An 18095-nucleotide genomic window follows, 5' to 3' on the forward strand; every position below is an offset into this window, starting at 1 on the left:
TGATTGTTTCCTTTGCTGTGCAGAAGCTTTTTATCTTCATGAGGTCCCAATAGTTCATTTTTGCTTTTAATTCCCTTCCCCTTGGGGATGTGTCAAGTAAGAAATTGCTGCGGCTGAGGTCAGAGAGGCTTTTTCCTGCTTTCTCCTCTAGGGTTTTGATGGTTTCCTGTCTCACGTTCAGGTCCTTTATCCATTTTGAGTTTGTTTTTGTGAATGGTGTAAGAAAGTGGTCTAGTTTCAAAAGTCTGCTAGAACTGATACATGAATTCAGCAAAGTCGCAGGATACAAAATCAATGTACAGAAATCAGTTGCATTATTATACACTAATAATGAAGCAACAGAAAGACAAATAAAGAAACTGATCCCATTCACAATTGCACCAAGAAGCATAAAATACCTAGATAAACCTAACCAAAGATGTACAAGATCTGTATGCTGAAAACTATAGAAATCTTATGAAGGAAATTGAAGAAGATATAAAGAAATGGAAAAACATTCCGTGCTCATGGATTGGAAGAATAAATATGGTTAAAATGGCAATACTACCCAAAGCTATCCACACATTCAATGCAATCCCAATCAAAATTGCACCATCATTCTTCTCGAAGCTAGAACAATCAATCCTAAAATTCGTATGGAACCACAAAAGGCCCCGAATAGCCAAAGTAATTTTGAAGAAGAAGACCAAAGCAGGAGGCATCACAATCCCAGACTTTAGCTTCTACTACAAAGCTGTAATCATCAAGACAGCATGGTATTGGCACAAAAACAGACACATAGACCAATGGAATAGAATAGAAACCCCAGAACTAGACCCACAAAAGTATGGCCAACTAATCTTTGACAAAGCAGGAAAGAATATCCAATGGAAAAAAGACAGTCTCTTTAACAAATGGTGCTGGGAGAACTGGACAGCAACATGCAGAAGAATGAAACGAGACCACTTTCTGTTAAGTTTCTCAAGATCCACATATGAGTGAAAACATATGATATCTGTCTTTCTCTGCCTGGCTTATTTCACTTAGCATAGTACCTTCCAGTTCCATCCATGTTGCTGGAAATAGCCAAAATTCATTCTTTTCATTGCCAAGTAGTATTCCCTTATATATATAAACCACATCTCCTTTATCCACTCGTCAGGTGATGGACATTTAGGCTCTTTCCATAATTTGGCTATTGTTAAAAGTGCTGCTATAAACATTGGGGTACATGTGCCCCTACGCATCAGCATTCCTGTATCCTTTGGGTAGATTCCTAGCAGTGCTATTGCTGGGTCATAGGGTAGTTCTATTTTTAATTTTTTGAGGAACTTCCATACTGTTTTCCAGAGCAGCTGCACCACTTTGCATTTCCACCAACAGTGCAAGAGGGTTCCCGTTTCTCTACATCCTTGCCAGCATCTATAGTCTCCTGATTTGTTCACTTTAGTCACTCTGAACGGTGTGAGGTGGTATCTCAGTGTGGTTTTGATTTGTCTTTCCCTGATGAGGAGTGATGTTGAGCATCTTTTCATGTGTCTGTTGGCCATCTGGAACTTTTATTTATTTTTTTAAACATTTATTCATTTTTGAGAGACAGAGAAAGATAGAACGTGAGTGGGGGAAGGGCAGAGAGAGAGGGAGACAGTATCTAAAGCAGGTTCCAGGCTCTGAGCTGTCAGCACAGAGTCTGATGCGGGGCTCGAACTCACAAACCGAGAGATCATGACCTGAGCCAAAGCTGGACGCTTAACCTACTAAGCCACCCAGGTACCCCTTCTGTCCTTTTAAATGTTGTTTTCTGTTAGGTTTCTATCTGACTATGGTGAAGCAGGCATTCTTAGGCAGCTGCCTATGTTCCCAGACAGGAGGGCCACACAAAGGCCTGCTTGCTTACTACTAATTCAACTTACCACCACAGGAGCCGCTGCTTTGGTATGAGTCACAGCACAGTGAGGACACTGGGAGTGGGAAGTGTCATCCTGAACGAAGACACATTTAATTGGGGCCAGTTTAGCTTGATTCGGCATACATTCACCGAGCTCTCACTTACACTAGGTACCAGGGAAAGAAAGATGAATATCCTGCAAGTGCTTTAAGTAATATGAAAGAAAAAAGATACATTAGCAGACAATGTCAGGATCACGTAGTGAGTGAAGACAGAGTTAAGCACTCAGGAAGCACAAGAGTGGTGTCTGGCTAATGGAGAAACTAAGGCAAGGTAGTTGATGCTTTGTTTCAAGGCTTTAAAAGCCTCACAAAGCTACAAGTTTCAGTAGTTCTGATTATGACCAATAACCAGACTTACGTATTTCAAAATCAAGAAGGGATGGTGTAGGTTAAGACACTTATCATTACCATGCTGAATTTTGGACTTAGTTTTTTCCTTCCCTGCCACTCTCCCTTTTTTCTTCTCTTTTCTTTGTTTTTCTTTTCTTTTCTTTTTTCTTTCCTTTTCCTCTTTTCTTCCATTCCTTCCTTTCTTTTTTTTTTTGCCATGGTTTTAAGGCATGTTTCCTGTATTTTAATTTGGCATGAGGCTTCCATGGCTGGTGGAATACAAAAATGTATAATGCTTCAAAGCATTATTTTACACTTTAAAATTAAAACTTTTCACTAGGTGGCTAAGATTAATCAGCCTGACAAAAGCCCAGGGCTCTAAAACATTAGTATAAACAATATTAAAATAGATAACTGTATTTCTCAATTCAGCTTGCATAAATGAGACTCTTATTTCACTAAAGAGTCCCTCTTCTGTGCTTATTACTCAGTAGTCCACTGGAATAAAATGTTATATGCCTGGACTGTTTCAACATAGAGACAGTGCACATTTTTCTCACCAATATGGCTTGAAAGAGGGTGTATGAAACCTTTGCTGGCTTTAGCCAACAACTAAGAAACCTTTGTCAGGATGGGGAAACACCAAGATCTGTGGCCTTGACTGCTGGCTTTTGATACCTGGACATTTTTAACTGAAAGGAATAAGGAAATGTTTGTTTTAATTTCTTATTCCTTTTTTTTTTCCTGGTAGAATTAAGGATAAATTTAACATGTTAAATTTGCATGTAATAATTTTTATATAACAAACGGGTAAAATTACATATACATGTTATAAAGACAAATGAAATCTACCCTTTAACTTATGAAAAAGAATATTAACAACACTGCTATACTTTCCTATGCAACAGGTAACCATTCTCTTGAATTTTATGTTAAACATTTTTTTTTTTTTTTCAATTTTACCAGTATGTATACATTTGGTTTGCTTCTTTTTGAGCTTGGTAAAATGATATTGAGTTGTAGGTAGTGTTCTGGGACTTTTTTCTTTCACTGTTACTCATATTCAGCCATGCTGTTGCATGTTGCTGTAGTTTATTTACTTTACTGCTATAAAATATTCCAATGTAAATATACTAAAATTCACTGATCCACTTTCCTGCTAATGGAAATCTAAGTTGTTTCAGTGTTTTGCTATTATAGATAATGTTGTTATGTACAAGTGTCCAATTTCACCTGTGTACAAATGCAAAAGTATTTCTAGATAAATGGGGAGGTAGGAGACAGTGAGGATATGCTGAGTTATGGAGAATGTGAGATCCTACTTCATAATATTAAGTTTTTCTCCAAATTAGTTATTACTCTAATTTTTTAATTAATTTACACCTTTACCAGTAGTGAACAAACATTCCCATTGATTCACATTCACAGATTGTTGGCATTGTTAGACTTCTTAGATTTTGCAAATCCAGTGAATGAAATGGTATCCTATTGGGATCTTCATCTGCATTTCCACGATTACTGACGAGGTTGAACATCTTTTCATGTTTAATTGACATTTATGTTTCTTCTGAAATATCTTTTCAAGTCCTTTGCCCATTTTTCTTTTGGGATTTGTTGTTGTTGTTTTAGCTCTTTATATATCCTGGGTACTAATGCTTTGCTAGTTTCCTGTTTTATAAATTTCTTAATTTAGTATTTGGGTATTTCAGTATTTTTTAGTTTTAGTGTCTTTTCACATTATTAATAGAAGTTCTTTATTTTTTCTAAGCCTCAAAGTTATAAATGGGCATTTGTTTTTATTTATTTTATTTTTTATTACTTTTTTTAATGTTTATTTATTTTTGAGAGAGAGACAGAGCGTGAGCAGGGAAGGGGCAGAGAGAGAAGGGAGACACAGAATCTGAAGCAGGCTCCAGGCTCCAAGCCATCAGCACAGAGCATGACGTGGGGCTTGAACTCACAGACCACAAGATCATGATCTTAGCCGAAGCCAGAGGCTTAACCAACCTAGCCACCTAGGCTCCCGTATTTTTTTTTTTTTTTTAAGTTTACTTATTTTTGAGAGAGAGAGAGTGTGTGTGTGTGAGCAGGGGAGGGGCAGAGAGAGAGGGAGACTTAGAATCCGAATGAATAGAATGCTTTACTGACTGAGCCATCCAGGAACTCCAGAAGTTCTTTATTTTAATGAAATCATGTTTATCCGTCTTATGCTTTAGTTAGGACTTTGGGGTCTTGTTTCACAAATACTTCTCTGCTCAGGTATCATAAAGACATATTTCTATATAATTTTCGAAAAGCTGTTTCTCAGTTTGCTTGTGAGGAGAAGAACCAATTTTTTCTTTCCCACATTTGAAAACCCCTGTCCTAGCACCAATTACTAAAGGCCTAGCTTTCAGATTGGTCACCAACTGTTTCTAGCTTTAGTTTATGAACAATGACTAAATATTTACCTCTGTGGCTCTTGAGAAGTTACCATTTCTGAACTTCAGTATCTCCATTTATAAAAAAGGGATGCCTCACAAGCTTGGTAGGAAAGTTAAATTAGATAACTATACTGCTGTGTAAATGTAAAGTACTAATCACACATAAGAAGGAGGCAGGAAGACTATGGTACACTGGTTAGTCTCAGGCTCTATTATAATTTCATCCATCCAGAGTCAACACATGACTTATTTTGGAGGTTTTGAAACATGGCTGCAAATAAGTTGATACTCCTTAGACTGAGATGTCGTGCCCCCTGAATTTGGGCAGGTCACAGTGACTGGTCAATCAGTACAGTATGGCAGAAGTGATGCTAGGTGACTTCTGAGGTCACAAAATGTAACGGCGGCTTCTGTGGAGTTTGTGGAAACACCATTCTTGGAGTCCTGAGTCTCCATGAAACAAGTCCTACTACCCTGATGCTGCCATGCCATGAGGAGGCCCAAATTAGACCACAGGAAGAGACAACATGTAGGTGCCCAGACATGACAGCAAGAGAGAGATGTCTGGTTAGCCTCCACATGCTTCAGCTCCAGCCACCACTTCCTTTTTCCATGTAAGACCCCAAGCCACAGCTACCCAACTGATTGATTCCTTTCTGAATTCCAGATCCACAGAAACCATGACAGAAAAAAAAATGATTGCTGCTATTTTTAGGCAGTAAGTTTTGAAGTAATAGATTATACATCAATAGATAACTGGAAGGCTTACTGAACGCAGATTTTGCACAAAGACCTGAGAAAAGTAATTTCATATATTTTTTAAAGATTTTATTTTTTAAGTAATCTCTACACCCAGTGTGGGGCTTGAACTCAGAACCCTGAGATCAAGAGTTGCATGCTCCACTGACTGAGCCAGCCAGGTGCCCCTAATTTCTTATTTCTATTTATTAATCCTACGTGAAGAACAACACAAGAGCTAAAATAACATTTTATATCAAACTAAAAATATATTTGATTATTGTCTACATTGGTGGTATCTTGAAATCTCAGTATTACAGTACCCTCATTTTAGTAGGTTATGCCTGAAATTGCTGATTTCATATACTTTTAAGAACCTATTATCCAACTTAATGAAGGCTTTATGTGTCACATCATGGTTGCCCTATTTTACTTACAACATTACACTGAAAAGTAAATAGATATATCTACCTTTGTCTTTTAGGTATGAATGGGATGAAATTTACCATTTGTTAAAGTGTCCAGTACTAGCAGAAAACTCATATTGATACTTTTAGATTTTAAAAAAATACTACCTATATACCGAGTAATATATAGAATTGTCAAATGGCTATATTGTATACCTGAAAGCAATTTAACATTATATCTTAACTATATTAGAATTAAAATAAAATAGAGGCACCTGGTGGCTCAGTTCGTTGAGTGTCCACCTTGATTTCGGCTCAGGTCGTGATTGATCCCAGGGTGGTGGGATTCAGTCCTACGTCAAGCTCCATGCTGAGCATTGAGCCTGCTTGGGATTCTCTCTCTCTCTCTGTCATCTCCCTCTACCCCTTTCCTATAGTCATCCTGTCTCTATCAAAAAAATAAAATACAATAAAAAAAATACTGCCTAAATAAACACAACTATTTGTCAATGAAGGTACTTAAAGGTAACTAAATTCACCAGATAAGCTCCACTGCATAAAAAAAAATTGTTATTTGTTTATTATTCTGATCTAGCCTTAACAGATACAGTAAAAGCTCCTACCAATGGTCACATAACGAATGACATGTATGGGAATAATTACTCTCTTGGAAAAAAGGAAAAATTATGGAAATGACTCTGAAACCACTGTAAATTATTACAATAAAACCAGCCCAAACAAATGAACTAATATGATGAATGCACTGGTGTCTATCTGGTATAGTATTTTAGTATACTATCCCGGCAGCAGTTTGTTTCCAAATTTACTGGGATCAGATTCCAATAAAAGTGTAACAAAGAAATCTAAAGTGACACACCTTCCATATCTTGAGAACATTCATAAATATCAGAGAAAAACATTAAACATGATATATAACATTAAGATTGCAATACCTTCTTGAGGCTAGAAAATTCCAAATGAAAACTTAGAAGTCAGAATGAAAACAGAGTTAACAAAAGAAAATGAGATATTCTGGAAAAAGTTTTAAAATACATACCTAATATAGAGCTAGAAAGGAATTAGATTGGTGGGGGGGGATGAAATAAAATAAGGAGACTGTAAGGGCCATGATTTGAATCACACAGAGTAATAACTGAGGTCAAAAAAAGAGAACAATGTAACTAATAAAGAATAATCATGAAGTTATTAAAGTTTATGTTATTTTTATAGTGCTAAGGGTGAACAGTTATGGGGGCACTTGGGTGGCTCAGTTGGTTAAGCATCTGACTCTTGATTTTAGTTCAGGTCATGATCTCATGGTTAGTGAGTTTGACCCCATATTGGGGTCTGCACTCACAGTGAGGAGCCTGATTGGGATTCTCTCTCTCCCTCTCTCTGCCCCTGTCCTGCTCTCTCTTTCAAAATTAATAAACTTAAAAAAAAAAGATGAACAGTTATGAACAATATAGATGAATATAAATTACAGGGTAAAAAGTGCCTATCTGACATGAGAGAATAGACAGCACATATATCTTAAATGTCTAAAGTCTTGATTACATATTCTTTAGTAAGTTAAAACGTGAAATAAAACTGCTTTCTTATTTCAACTCTTATCATAATTTGCTAAAAGGAACAAAATGTTTGAGATTAAAAAAAAATTTTTTTTAATGTTTATTGTTTTTGAGAGAGAGACAGAGAGCAAGCAGGGAAGGGGCAGAGAGAGAAGGAGACACAGAATCGGAAGCAGGCTCCAGGCTCTGAGCTGTCAGCACAGAGCCTGATGTGGAACTCGAACTCACAGACCGTGAGATCATGACCTGAGCTGTAGTCGGCCACCCAACGGACTGAGCCACCTAGGTGCCCCCAAAATGTTTGAGATTTGAATAAAGAAACAGGCAAAATTAAACAAAAATGTCTAGGATTATAAAGAATGGCTGTTTTCCAAACAAATTGCTCAGTGTCATGAAAATAAAAATTCAAAGCAAAGACATGATGAAAATGCTAGGAAGCAAATCAACATTGGTGATGAAAATATCAAAAGCACTCAAGGCAGACCCACCTAAAACATTCATTGTCTGTAATTTCTGTGAGTCTTGAAAAATGTAAGGATGACAGAGAGGAATGACTTTGGCATGCAGCATCAACAGTATGTCATTAATATCATGGCCAAAACCACATGATATTTACAGATAAACAATTCAATTCCATTTAGTTGATCTGATCTAATATAAACCTTGCAACATTTAGAAAATTCAAAGAGTAACCATTATGTTCATGACAATTAACAATCCTTAGATTTATAGATGTACACTTTTTCACACTTGGTCTTTAGTATTAAGTGAATGTAATTAGCAACTCAACATTAACCTACGTAGTATAACAATAAATACTATGCTGTACCCATTACTATAATAATTAGAAACAAAATCTAGAAATTTTCAAATACCTTTTTTTAAAGTTTATTTGTTTATTTTGAGAGAAAGAGAGAATACAAGCAGGGGAGGAACAGAGAGAAAGAGAGAAGGAGGGAGAGGGAGAGGGAGAGGGAGAGGGAGAGGGAGAGGGAGAGGGAGAGGGAGAGGGAGAGGGAGAGAGGGAGGGAGAGAGAGAGAGAGAGAGAGAGAGAGAGAGAGAGAGAGAATTCCAAGCAAGTTCCACACTGTCAGCGCAGAGCCTGATGCGGGGCTTGGACTCATGAACTTGAAATCATGAAATCATGACCTGAGATGAAATCAAAAGTCTGATGCTTAACCAACTGGGCCATCTAAGCGCCCTCAAATACTTTTTATTGTTGGTCAAAGATTTTTACTTTTTTAGTACAGATTTTGTTTTTCTTTTAAAAGGGTTTATAACATCATTTACCTGTAAATGAACAATTCTCAGAAATATATCTTCTCTCATGCTCATCTCGATATCAAAACGAGAAAGTCTTTTGTCTGCTTCTGTACTTGCTGCCCGCACTTCTTTGTCAGAGGAGACATGCTGGGGAAAGTCTAACATGGTTCGTTCCACTGTCAATAGAGGACAAAATCATAAGGATTCATCCAATCAGCATTAAGAAAAATACCTCCTACCTAGATGAATGATTATCCTAATATAAGTTTTTCATTTTATACCTTCTGTAAAGTTTTGTAAGGCTATCAGGAAACAGCATCTAATGCAGGACTTGGCTGTTGCAGTGGCATTATTAGGAAAAATAAGGGTATAAACTGAGCACTTATCAAAGTATGTTTAGGGTGTAACTTATTAACTGGGAATGCTGAAAGATAAAGACATAGTTCTCATACTAACACATTTTATAATCTGGTGTGTGGGAGGAGGGAACAGTACATGAAAAGATAAAGAATACAGGATAGAGCAGCTTAGTTGCCAAAAGAATGGGATAGTAACTCGAACACAGCAATATTAGGACTGGAGCACTATGTAATACCTATGATGAAGGCTGGACCTTAGGGCGGGCAGGGCAAGAGGAAGACCTCAGGAGAGGACTGGAAAAGTAGAGACTACAAGCATGGGGACTGGCAGAGAGAGAGGATGTTTTAGAAAAAAGCAGACTTACTTACTTAGTTACTTACTTACTTACTTATTTAAATATAATTTATTGTCAAATTGGTTTCCATACAACACTCAGTGCTCATCCCAACAAGTGCCCTCCTCCCTATACATCACTCACTTTCCCCTCTCCCCCACCCCCATCTACACTAGTTTGTTCTCAGTATCCAGTGTCTCTTATGGTTTGCCTCCCTCCCTCTCTGTAACTTTTTTTTCCCCTTCCCCTCCTCCATAGTCTTCTGTTAAGTTTCTCAAGATCCACATATGGGTGAAAACATATGATATCTGTCTTTCTCTGCCTGGTTTATTTCACTTAGCATAATACCCTCCAGTTCCATCCATGTTGCTGCAAATGGCTAGAATTCATTCTTTTCATTGCCAAGTAGTATTCCCTTATATATATAAACCACATCTTCTTTATCCACTCGTCAGGTGATGGACATTTAGGCTCTTTCCATAATTTGGCTATTGTTGAAAGTGCTGCTATAAACATTGGGGTACATGTGCCCCTATGCATCAGCATTCCTGTATCCTTTGGGTAGATTCCTAGCAGCGGTATTGCTGGGTCATAGGGTAGTTCTACTTTTAATTTTTTGAGGAACCTCCACAGTTTTCCAGAGAAAAGCAGATCAATTTAGTTGGGGTGGGGGAAGTTTATTTAAAATAGAAATTCCTAACCTTCACTACAGATTCTTTAGAGAATCTAGTCAAAGTTATGGACCCTCCCCAAAATGCAAACGTTCATACAAGCATAAAAGTTCCATACAATTTTAGAAGATTCCCAGAAATCTCAGTGGACACATCCAGTGAAGAGTTGAATATTGGGACTATTCCTATTAAATGATGGTGGTAACGAACTGCTCTAATTTTCACATATTAAAATTCTTTCTTGGGTTTTTAATACATTTGTATTGTGACTTTCATCGGGCAAAAATCTGATGTCAGTGAAATGACCCCAACTATAGAAAAAATGAGTATGGTTTATTTTTTTTGTTTTTATTTATTTAAATTTTTTTTAATGTTTATTTAATTTTGAGAGAGAGAGAGAAAGAGAGAGAGAGAGAGAGAGAGAGAGAGAGAGAGAATGAGGAGGGGAGGGGCACAGAGAGGGAGACCTAAAATCAGAAGCAGGCTCCAGGCTCTGAGGTGTTAGTACAGAGCCTGATACAGGGCTCAAATTCATGAACCATGAGATTATGACTTGAGCTGAAGTTGTATGCTTAACCACTGAGCCACCCAGGCATCTCTTTATTTTTTTTTGAGAGAGAGACAGAGAGAGGAGGGAGGGGAAAGTCAGAGAGAGAGAGAGAGAGAGAGAGAGAGAGAGAGAGAGAATCCCAAGCAGGCTCCGTGCTGACAGTGAGGATCTTGACATGGGGCTCTAACCCATGAACCATGAGATCGTGACCTGAGCCAAAATCAAAAGTTGCAAGCTTAACCGACTGAGCCAGCTAGCCAACACAAAATGAGTATGGTTTATAGGAACGGTGTGGCTATACTGTGACAATGAATACACTTTTATTAGCTTTAGTACTTTGAAGGTATTGTAAACAGGTAAAACTTCCACATCTGATATATGGCAGACAGTAGAGCTATCCTTCCATACCAAGAAACTATCCAGTTAAACAAGCTACCTCACTCATATCAGTCCTCTTAAAACAGTGCTATAAAGCTGTAAAAAGAAAAATCACCTCAAATATCTGCATAAATTCATAACATGTGGTTTAAAAAGTCTAATTAAATAATTATTCTTTAAGGATTTGATTTAATATACACTTTTATGTTCCTTGATTAAAGAATGGAACAGAATTAAAGTTTCATAGATGTAGCACCTGTTTAAGTGATAGAGTTAACTATATAGGTATAATTTCTATTTACTTTTTAAAATTAAGTCAAGGAGATATTAAGAAAAAATCAAATTGCTCAAGAACTAAAATGAGCAGAACAAAATGCAGGAGCCTAAAACTGGAAACATATTCTTAAACAAACAATAATACTAAAAACCATTTCCTTCCTTACTTTGCCACAAAGACCTGAACCAGACTTATGCTCTTACTGCCAAACTATAAACAATATTGGACACTAGTCAAATGAGGTTTTAACAGTTACTGCAGGAGGCAGAATGAGCTCTGAGAACAAATATAGATAAGATAAAGTTGGTCTTTAAAAATCTCCTAAACTCAAAAATTTTTAGGATTAACTTACAGAGGTAAATTTATGAGAGAGCAAGGACTTCTGAAAACTAAAAGTATATTTAAAAGATGCATTACTGGGGGATGCCTGGGTGGCTCAGTCGGTTAAACGTCTGACTTCGGCTCAGGTCATAATCTCACGGTTTCTGAGTTTGAGCCCCGTGTTGGGCTCTGTGCTGACAGCTCAGAGCCTGGAGTCTGCTTTGTATTCTGCGTCTCCCTCTCTCTCTCCCCATCCCTCACTTATGCTCTCTCTCTGTCTCAAAAATAATAAATAAACATTAAAAAAAAATAAAAGATGTATTATTGGAAAAGCAGCAGACTTTAAGATAATTTTTAAAAAATTTTTGTTTTTTTTCCCCACTGATTTTTATATTTGTTAAATGCATAATTCACCAGGCTGGAACACCATGTTGGCCATATATGACTGAAGAAGACATGAGTCTCTGAACCAGGGACAAACCACATATAGCAAGGGAGACACACAAAATATTGCCTTCTGGGAAAACTCTGCCAAACGCGAACCAACTCCATCCCTTTGAGTTTGACTAACGAGACCCACCAGGTCTTTTTTATTTAGTAGTTTAAACTCAAGACTTTTATCCAGATTTAGTGGCCATTAATGAGAGTGAAGCAGATGGTGGGAAGAGGCAGAAACTGAAACAGAAGAGGTAAGAGAGTCCCTATTAAGGTGGGGCACAGGGTAGGGAATTCTTGGTGTTGAGGGGTTGGTGAGGGTTAAGGGATGACTAGGTCACTAGGGCTGTACAGGATTCTGGACAACGTTCCAAATTCCAGAATACATACAAATGTTTATGATATCCCGATAACTTACGTTCTTACAAAACCTGGATAGCCAAGGTTGTTTAGCCATAACTATATCACAGAATATGTCCAACCCTTAGGGGCAATTGGAGTGAATCTCCATTCCTTTAACTCAAAGGGCCTAATACTTATATTATAGAAAAAATGTATTTTAAGTATAGGAAATATGCAAAATAGAGAAAGGCATAGAGAGTAAATTTTAAAAAATCAAGCATAAATCCGATATCTAAGAAATTAGCTACTAGTAAAATTTTCTTCTGGTTTTCTTCTCTGTATTTTTTTTCTGTGTTAAGAAATGCTGTTCCTCAACATGATTATAGCTACATAGTGTTGCAGACCCTGAGCATACCATTACGTGGTCTTTCTATATGCTGGATGGCACCCAGGAGTTGTTTCCAAGGTTCTGCTACGACAGAGTACCTGTTTATACATAAATTTGTACATAATTCTTCCTGTATCTGATAATTTATTTTGATTAAATGCTTAGGTGTGGAACTGCTGGGCTAGGGTATGAACTTCTTAAGAGTTTTGATATATTATGTCAAAATACTCTCCAGAAAGCAGATGTAATGAGATTGTACATTTTGTAGCACCACTGCCAACATAATAAAACATTTTAATTTTATTTAATTGAATTCTAAGCAATTAGTTAATCATTATGGAAAAATCAATGTCTTGTAAAACTGGAAAATGATTGCCAACACAGAAAGCATAAAATGGTTTATGATGCCTACAAAATGAAATATCAATGGGCGTCTGCATGATACTCACCTATATACTTCACTTCAACATCTGCCAGTGCCTGCAAACAGTTCTCATAAGTTACTTCCTCAATGTCAAGCATTCCAATAGCATCGTACACCTGTTTGGTCTGCACAATGAGCTCCTCAGTTCTTGTTTTAATTTGCTCTGGTGAAAGATCCCATCTTAAGACATTTCTGCCAGCTACAGTATAGGAAGACATTGCCTGAAGAGAAGACACCACTTCTCTTCCTAAAGTCATTCTGAATAAAATCCTGGAACCACCAACTCTGAAAAGAATCAGAAAAAGAATAAAAATTAGACATCTGTTGATCCAAAGCCAATACACAAATGTATGCTGTCTAATTATATTAAAAAGAACTTTTTAATAAAACTGAGCAAGTCTCTTTCAGGTGAACACGTAAGCACAAAATTAAATGCATTTGTATTTTTTTTTCCCTTGAATGTAGATTTAATGAAATTAGTACTTACCAAACACTGAATTGGTCATGTAATTAAGTCATGGTGAGAAATGAAGTTAGGTGTCAAAGACATAATAACTGTCCTTTATAAATTAAACCAGTAATCTTTCTTATATAAATGTTTTTCCTGTGCTGGGGCATCTGGCTGGCTCAGTCAAAAGACCATGTAACTCTTGATCCTGTGGTTCTATGTTCAAGCCCCACGTTGGATGTAGAGATTACTTAAAAAAACAAAATCTTAAAAAAAATAAAAATTAGGGACACCTGGGTGACTCAGTTGGTTAAGTGTCTTTCAGCTCAGGTCATGATCTCGTTGTTTGTGGGTTTGAGCCCTACATCGGGCTCTGTGCTGACATCTCGGAGCCTGGAGCCTGCTTTGGATTCTGTGTATCCCTTTCTCTGCCCCTCGCCCACTCTCTCTCTTTCTCTGTCAAAAATGAATAAATGTTAAAAAATTTTTAATTAAGAAAAAATTAAAATTAAAATTAAAAAAGTTATTTCCTGTGTCAACATCTACCTACAATGTTTCAAAACGTTTTTATAATGAACAGCATGTAAAAAAAATGTTTTTTTACCAAAATTTCACAAAAATCAACTATGAAAATTTGAATTTAAGTTTTGGGAAATAAACTCTGGTATTGCTATGACATTATTCTAAAAGACAAAAGAAATTAAGTTAATGATAACAATCCTTTACCTCCCTGAAAACCTCAAACTAATAATTGATGCCATATGTGTGTATATATGTACTATATATCATGCAATATAATTTTAGAACTTACAAATAAAAATATTATAATTAATGGCTAACATTTGTTGTGTGTTTAGGCACTGTACTAAATGCTTGCCATTTATTCACTTAGTCCTCAAAACAAAACTATAAGGCAGATACTGTAGTTATTCTCATTTTACTAAAGAGGAAACTAAAACACAGGAAAGTTAAGTAACTTGTCCAAAGTCACATAGCTGGTTATATGTTGTGAGCTAGGATTAAAAACCAGACGGAGATAATAGAGATCCAGAACTCACACTCTTAACTGCTACACTAAACTTCAATCCTATTATCTTACAAGACCCCAAAACAACCCTGTGAGGTAGGCAGTGCATTATTCCCTTTTTAATGATGAGGCAGTTGAGGCTCAGAGAGGCTAATGACTTATTTAAGGTCATTCACTTAACAAATACTTATGAGCATATATTGTCTGGTCATTGTGACAGGCATCAAGGATAAACAGGCAAACTTACTAACATTCTGCTATTATTGTGGAGAGACAAATTGATAAAGGAACTATTATTCTATATTGAGGTGAGTGAGACGACAGGTATAAGCAGAGGGAACTCTGAAAGACCTCAGAAGGAACTTTTCTTGGAAGATTTTACAGAGGCAACAAGGAGCAAGCCAACATCTGGACTACATCCAGAAATTATCTAAATGCCAAAAGCAGTAAGGAGAGAGAAATCTGATAAGGTCAGTAAGGACTACAGAATATGAAGAGCCTTGGGAATCAATAAAGAGTTCAACCTGAAGTCCGTGAGAGAGCCACTGAAGGGTTTTAACCAGGTAAGAGATGAAATAAGGTATACATTTTAGAGAAATTGCCCAAATTAAAGTGAGTTGGAAGGTTTGGAAAAGAGAGATTATACTAGAGGAAAGCTATTCCTGTAACTGGAGCATAATATCATGGTATACTGAATTAGGAAAAGGGGGGAACTGGAGTGACTTAAAAGATATTCAGGAAGTAGAATCAGTATGACTTGGTACTTGGTATAGGGGTGGAGGGTGAGAAATCAAGGATGTTGTCCAAGATTCTTGTAATTGGATGTATGGATGGTGGTAACATCATTAAAATAGGCAATGTAGAAGGAGGAGGAGGTTTTTTCGAGGTTGGGGGGGAAGAGATATTCAATTTTGGACATGCCAAATTTGAAGTGGTGTGGCACATTTAAATGGAATTCATTAATATGAGACGATAATTGGAGTTAGAGGAATGGTTGAACTGGCCCAAGGGAGTTTGCAGATTAAGAACAGAACTGAGCCCTAACTCTAGTTTAATCATGGAGATAAAGGAAAACCAAACCAGAATGGATTTAGGAAGCTGTGAAAAGTAAGCAGAAAAAAGGGGAGGGAGGGGTGCCTGGCTGGCTGGGTTGGTAGAGCATTCAACTCTCGATCTCAAGGTGGAGTGTTTAAGCCCCACCCTGGGCGTGGAGCCTACTTAAAAAAAAAAAAAAAAAAAAAAAAAAAAAAAAAGAGGGAGTAAATAACTACCAAATGTACAAATCTCAAGAAAGACGGAAGAGTCTGTTAAATTTAGCAACAGGAATGTCATTGATGATTCTGGCAAGAGCAGTGTCAGCGGGATGGTGGGGGTGGAAGTCAGACTACAATGATTGAGGGATAGGAAGAAGGTAAAGAACTGTGGAGTACATCTAAGTGATTCTCTAGAGTTGGATATATTTTACTTTTATTTTTATTTTTTTATTTTTGGGAGAGTGAAAATGGGGGAGTGGCGGAGATAGGGGAACAGAGGTTCCCAAGCGGGCTCAGTGCTGACAGGCTGACTGCAGTGAGCTGGATGTGGGGCTCAAACTTACAAACCAAGAGATCATGACCTGAGCAGAAGTCAAACACTCAACTGACTGAGCCACCCAGGTGCCCCAAGTTGGATGTGTTTTAGGTAAGAAAAGAGACTGCAGTCTCAGTAAAATCAATAAAACAGGTAAAGTGGGAGTAGAAAGATTACAGTCTCAGTAAAATCAATAAAACAGGTAAAGCACGAGTAGAGAGACTACAGTCTCAGTAAAATCAATAAAACAGGTAAAGTGGGAGTAGTTAGGTTGTAGTAAAAAAGTGTGGGTTTGAATTTAATAATTCAAAGGTTAAGCAGGCTGATACGATTCAGGACATTTTCCCAGAAGTGGATAGTTGATATAAATGAGTTGAAGAATGCAATCTAGTATTGGATAAATTGTTTATGTGAACACTGGAGTCAGCAGCTTGACAGCTGGGCCTGGGAATAGAAAGGAAGACTGAGCCAGAAACCAAAGTCTTCAAAGAATGGGGAAGACCAACCAGGTATCTGGTGGAGGACATCATGAACAGGGTATAGAATGATAAAACCAGATTGTGAGCCTTGAAGGTGTTTATACAATGGTGAAGAAGTATTGGTCTGGGAGTGTAAGTGAGGGCAAGACAGGAGCTGGCAAACAAAGAAGATGTGGTCTTTCCTCTTTACTTTGTGATCTATGGGGTGTGAAAGAGAGGGATAGAGAGAAAATATTTTCCCCAGGGTTGAGTGGATTTCAGTAATGGTTACTAGAAGAAAAGACAATCCAGAGAGTATCAAAAGGGGAGGAGTTTGTTGACTACAGGACAAGGGTTCCAGAAATAACAAGGCAGAAGCCTAAGAGTAGAATACATAGCTAAATATGTGTTCATTGTCCAGCCATTCACTGCCTCCCTCTAACTAAGTCTATGCACATATTTCTTCCTAGTACCCATGCACACCACGACTACCACACCCCCTGCCATGTCCATGATCTGTGAAGGTGGCTGCCCCTACCCTCAAACTCCTATGAGAGAAACAGGTCTTATTTCCACTGTGTGTGACCGAGCAAGCTTGTGTTCGTGACTGCAGCTGGCATCCACCTTATGTAGAACCTGACTTAGGATGAAATAAACACTGTGAACAGAAGAATAAAGGAAGGAAAGCAAATATTTACTGATATCACCCTTATAACAGTTAATTCTGAAACCTGACCTAGACCTATTTTCCAGTTATATTTAAGCCAGCTTGAATGCAGTTTTATGTTATTTGTTTCATAGAGGATCCGAACTGATAAAGGAATGAAAACTGGTAAAGGAATGAGCTCATACATGCAAAAGTATGAAGGTCACAACAAGAAATGATGGATGATTGGAGGGTCTCATATGTTTGGTGGTGGCTGAAATTAACAGGGATGCAAAGTTCAGTGTGTGGAGCTGGCTGAAAATGTCTAAAATAATTATTTCCACAATCTCTTACAGATACACAGAACTGAAGCCTCGAGGAGCAGTGAGACATCACCACTACTGACTGGGTTTCTGAGGAAGTTCTAGTATAAGTGAAGAGGCTGGCCATGGGATTACTGACATAATGACCAGCAAGTGGACTGATGACTGAAACACAAGACTTTGGTAGCTAATCACCTGTTCTTTTCACAACTCTTCTGAGTACAAACCAATTATTACAGACAACTTTTCATTACTGTTAAACACCTTTAAGAGAAAATTACCTCAAACATTTACCGATAAGATGAACCTCCACTGGTTTTCCTTTATTTCCTAACATTTACCTCAAGGTTGAGTGTTTGGTTACAGCATACCTGATGTTAACTCAGTGAAACTGGTGAAGGTATCAGAACCTCCACCCTGGCTGAACAGATGCACCCATAATCACCCTTGTACAGTTTCTGTTGCAATTCATGAAAAACTAC

At 37.4% G+C, this 18095-nt stretch overlaps 1 protein-coding gene across 1 annotated transcript in view; it reads right to left on the bottom strand.

The window, feature by feature from the left end:
* Nucleotides 1-18095, bottom strand: part of NLN (neurolysin) — a 103060-nt gene that overhangs the window by 48289 nt on the left and 36676 nt on the right. The window contains exons 2-3 of the mRNA XM_078449405.2: nt 13168-13427; nt 8690-8838 (exon numbers count right to left, since the gene is read on the bottom strand). Coding sequence (XP_078305531.2) covers nt 8690-8838; nt 13168-13427 — 409 coding nt within the window. The remainder of the gene's footprint in view (nt 1-8689; nt 8839-13167; nt 13428-18095) is intronic.

Source organism: Panthera onca, chromosome A1, assembly GCF_046562875.1.
Source record: "Panthera onca isolate mPanOnc1 chromosome A1, mPanOnc1 haplotype 2, whole genome shotgun sequence".
NCBI classification, from domain to species: Eukaryota; Metazoa; Chordata; class Mammalia; order Carnivora; family Felidae; genus Panthera; species Panthera onca.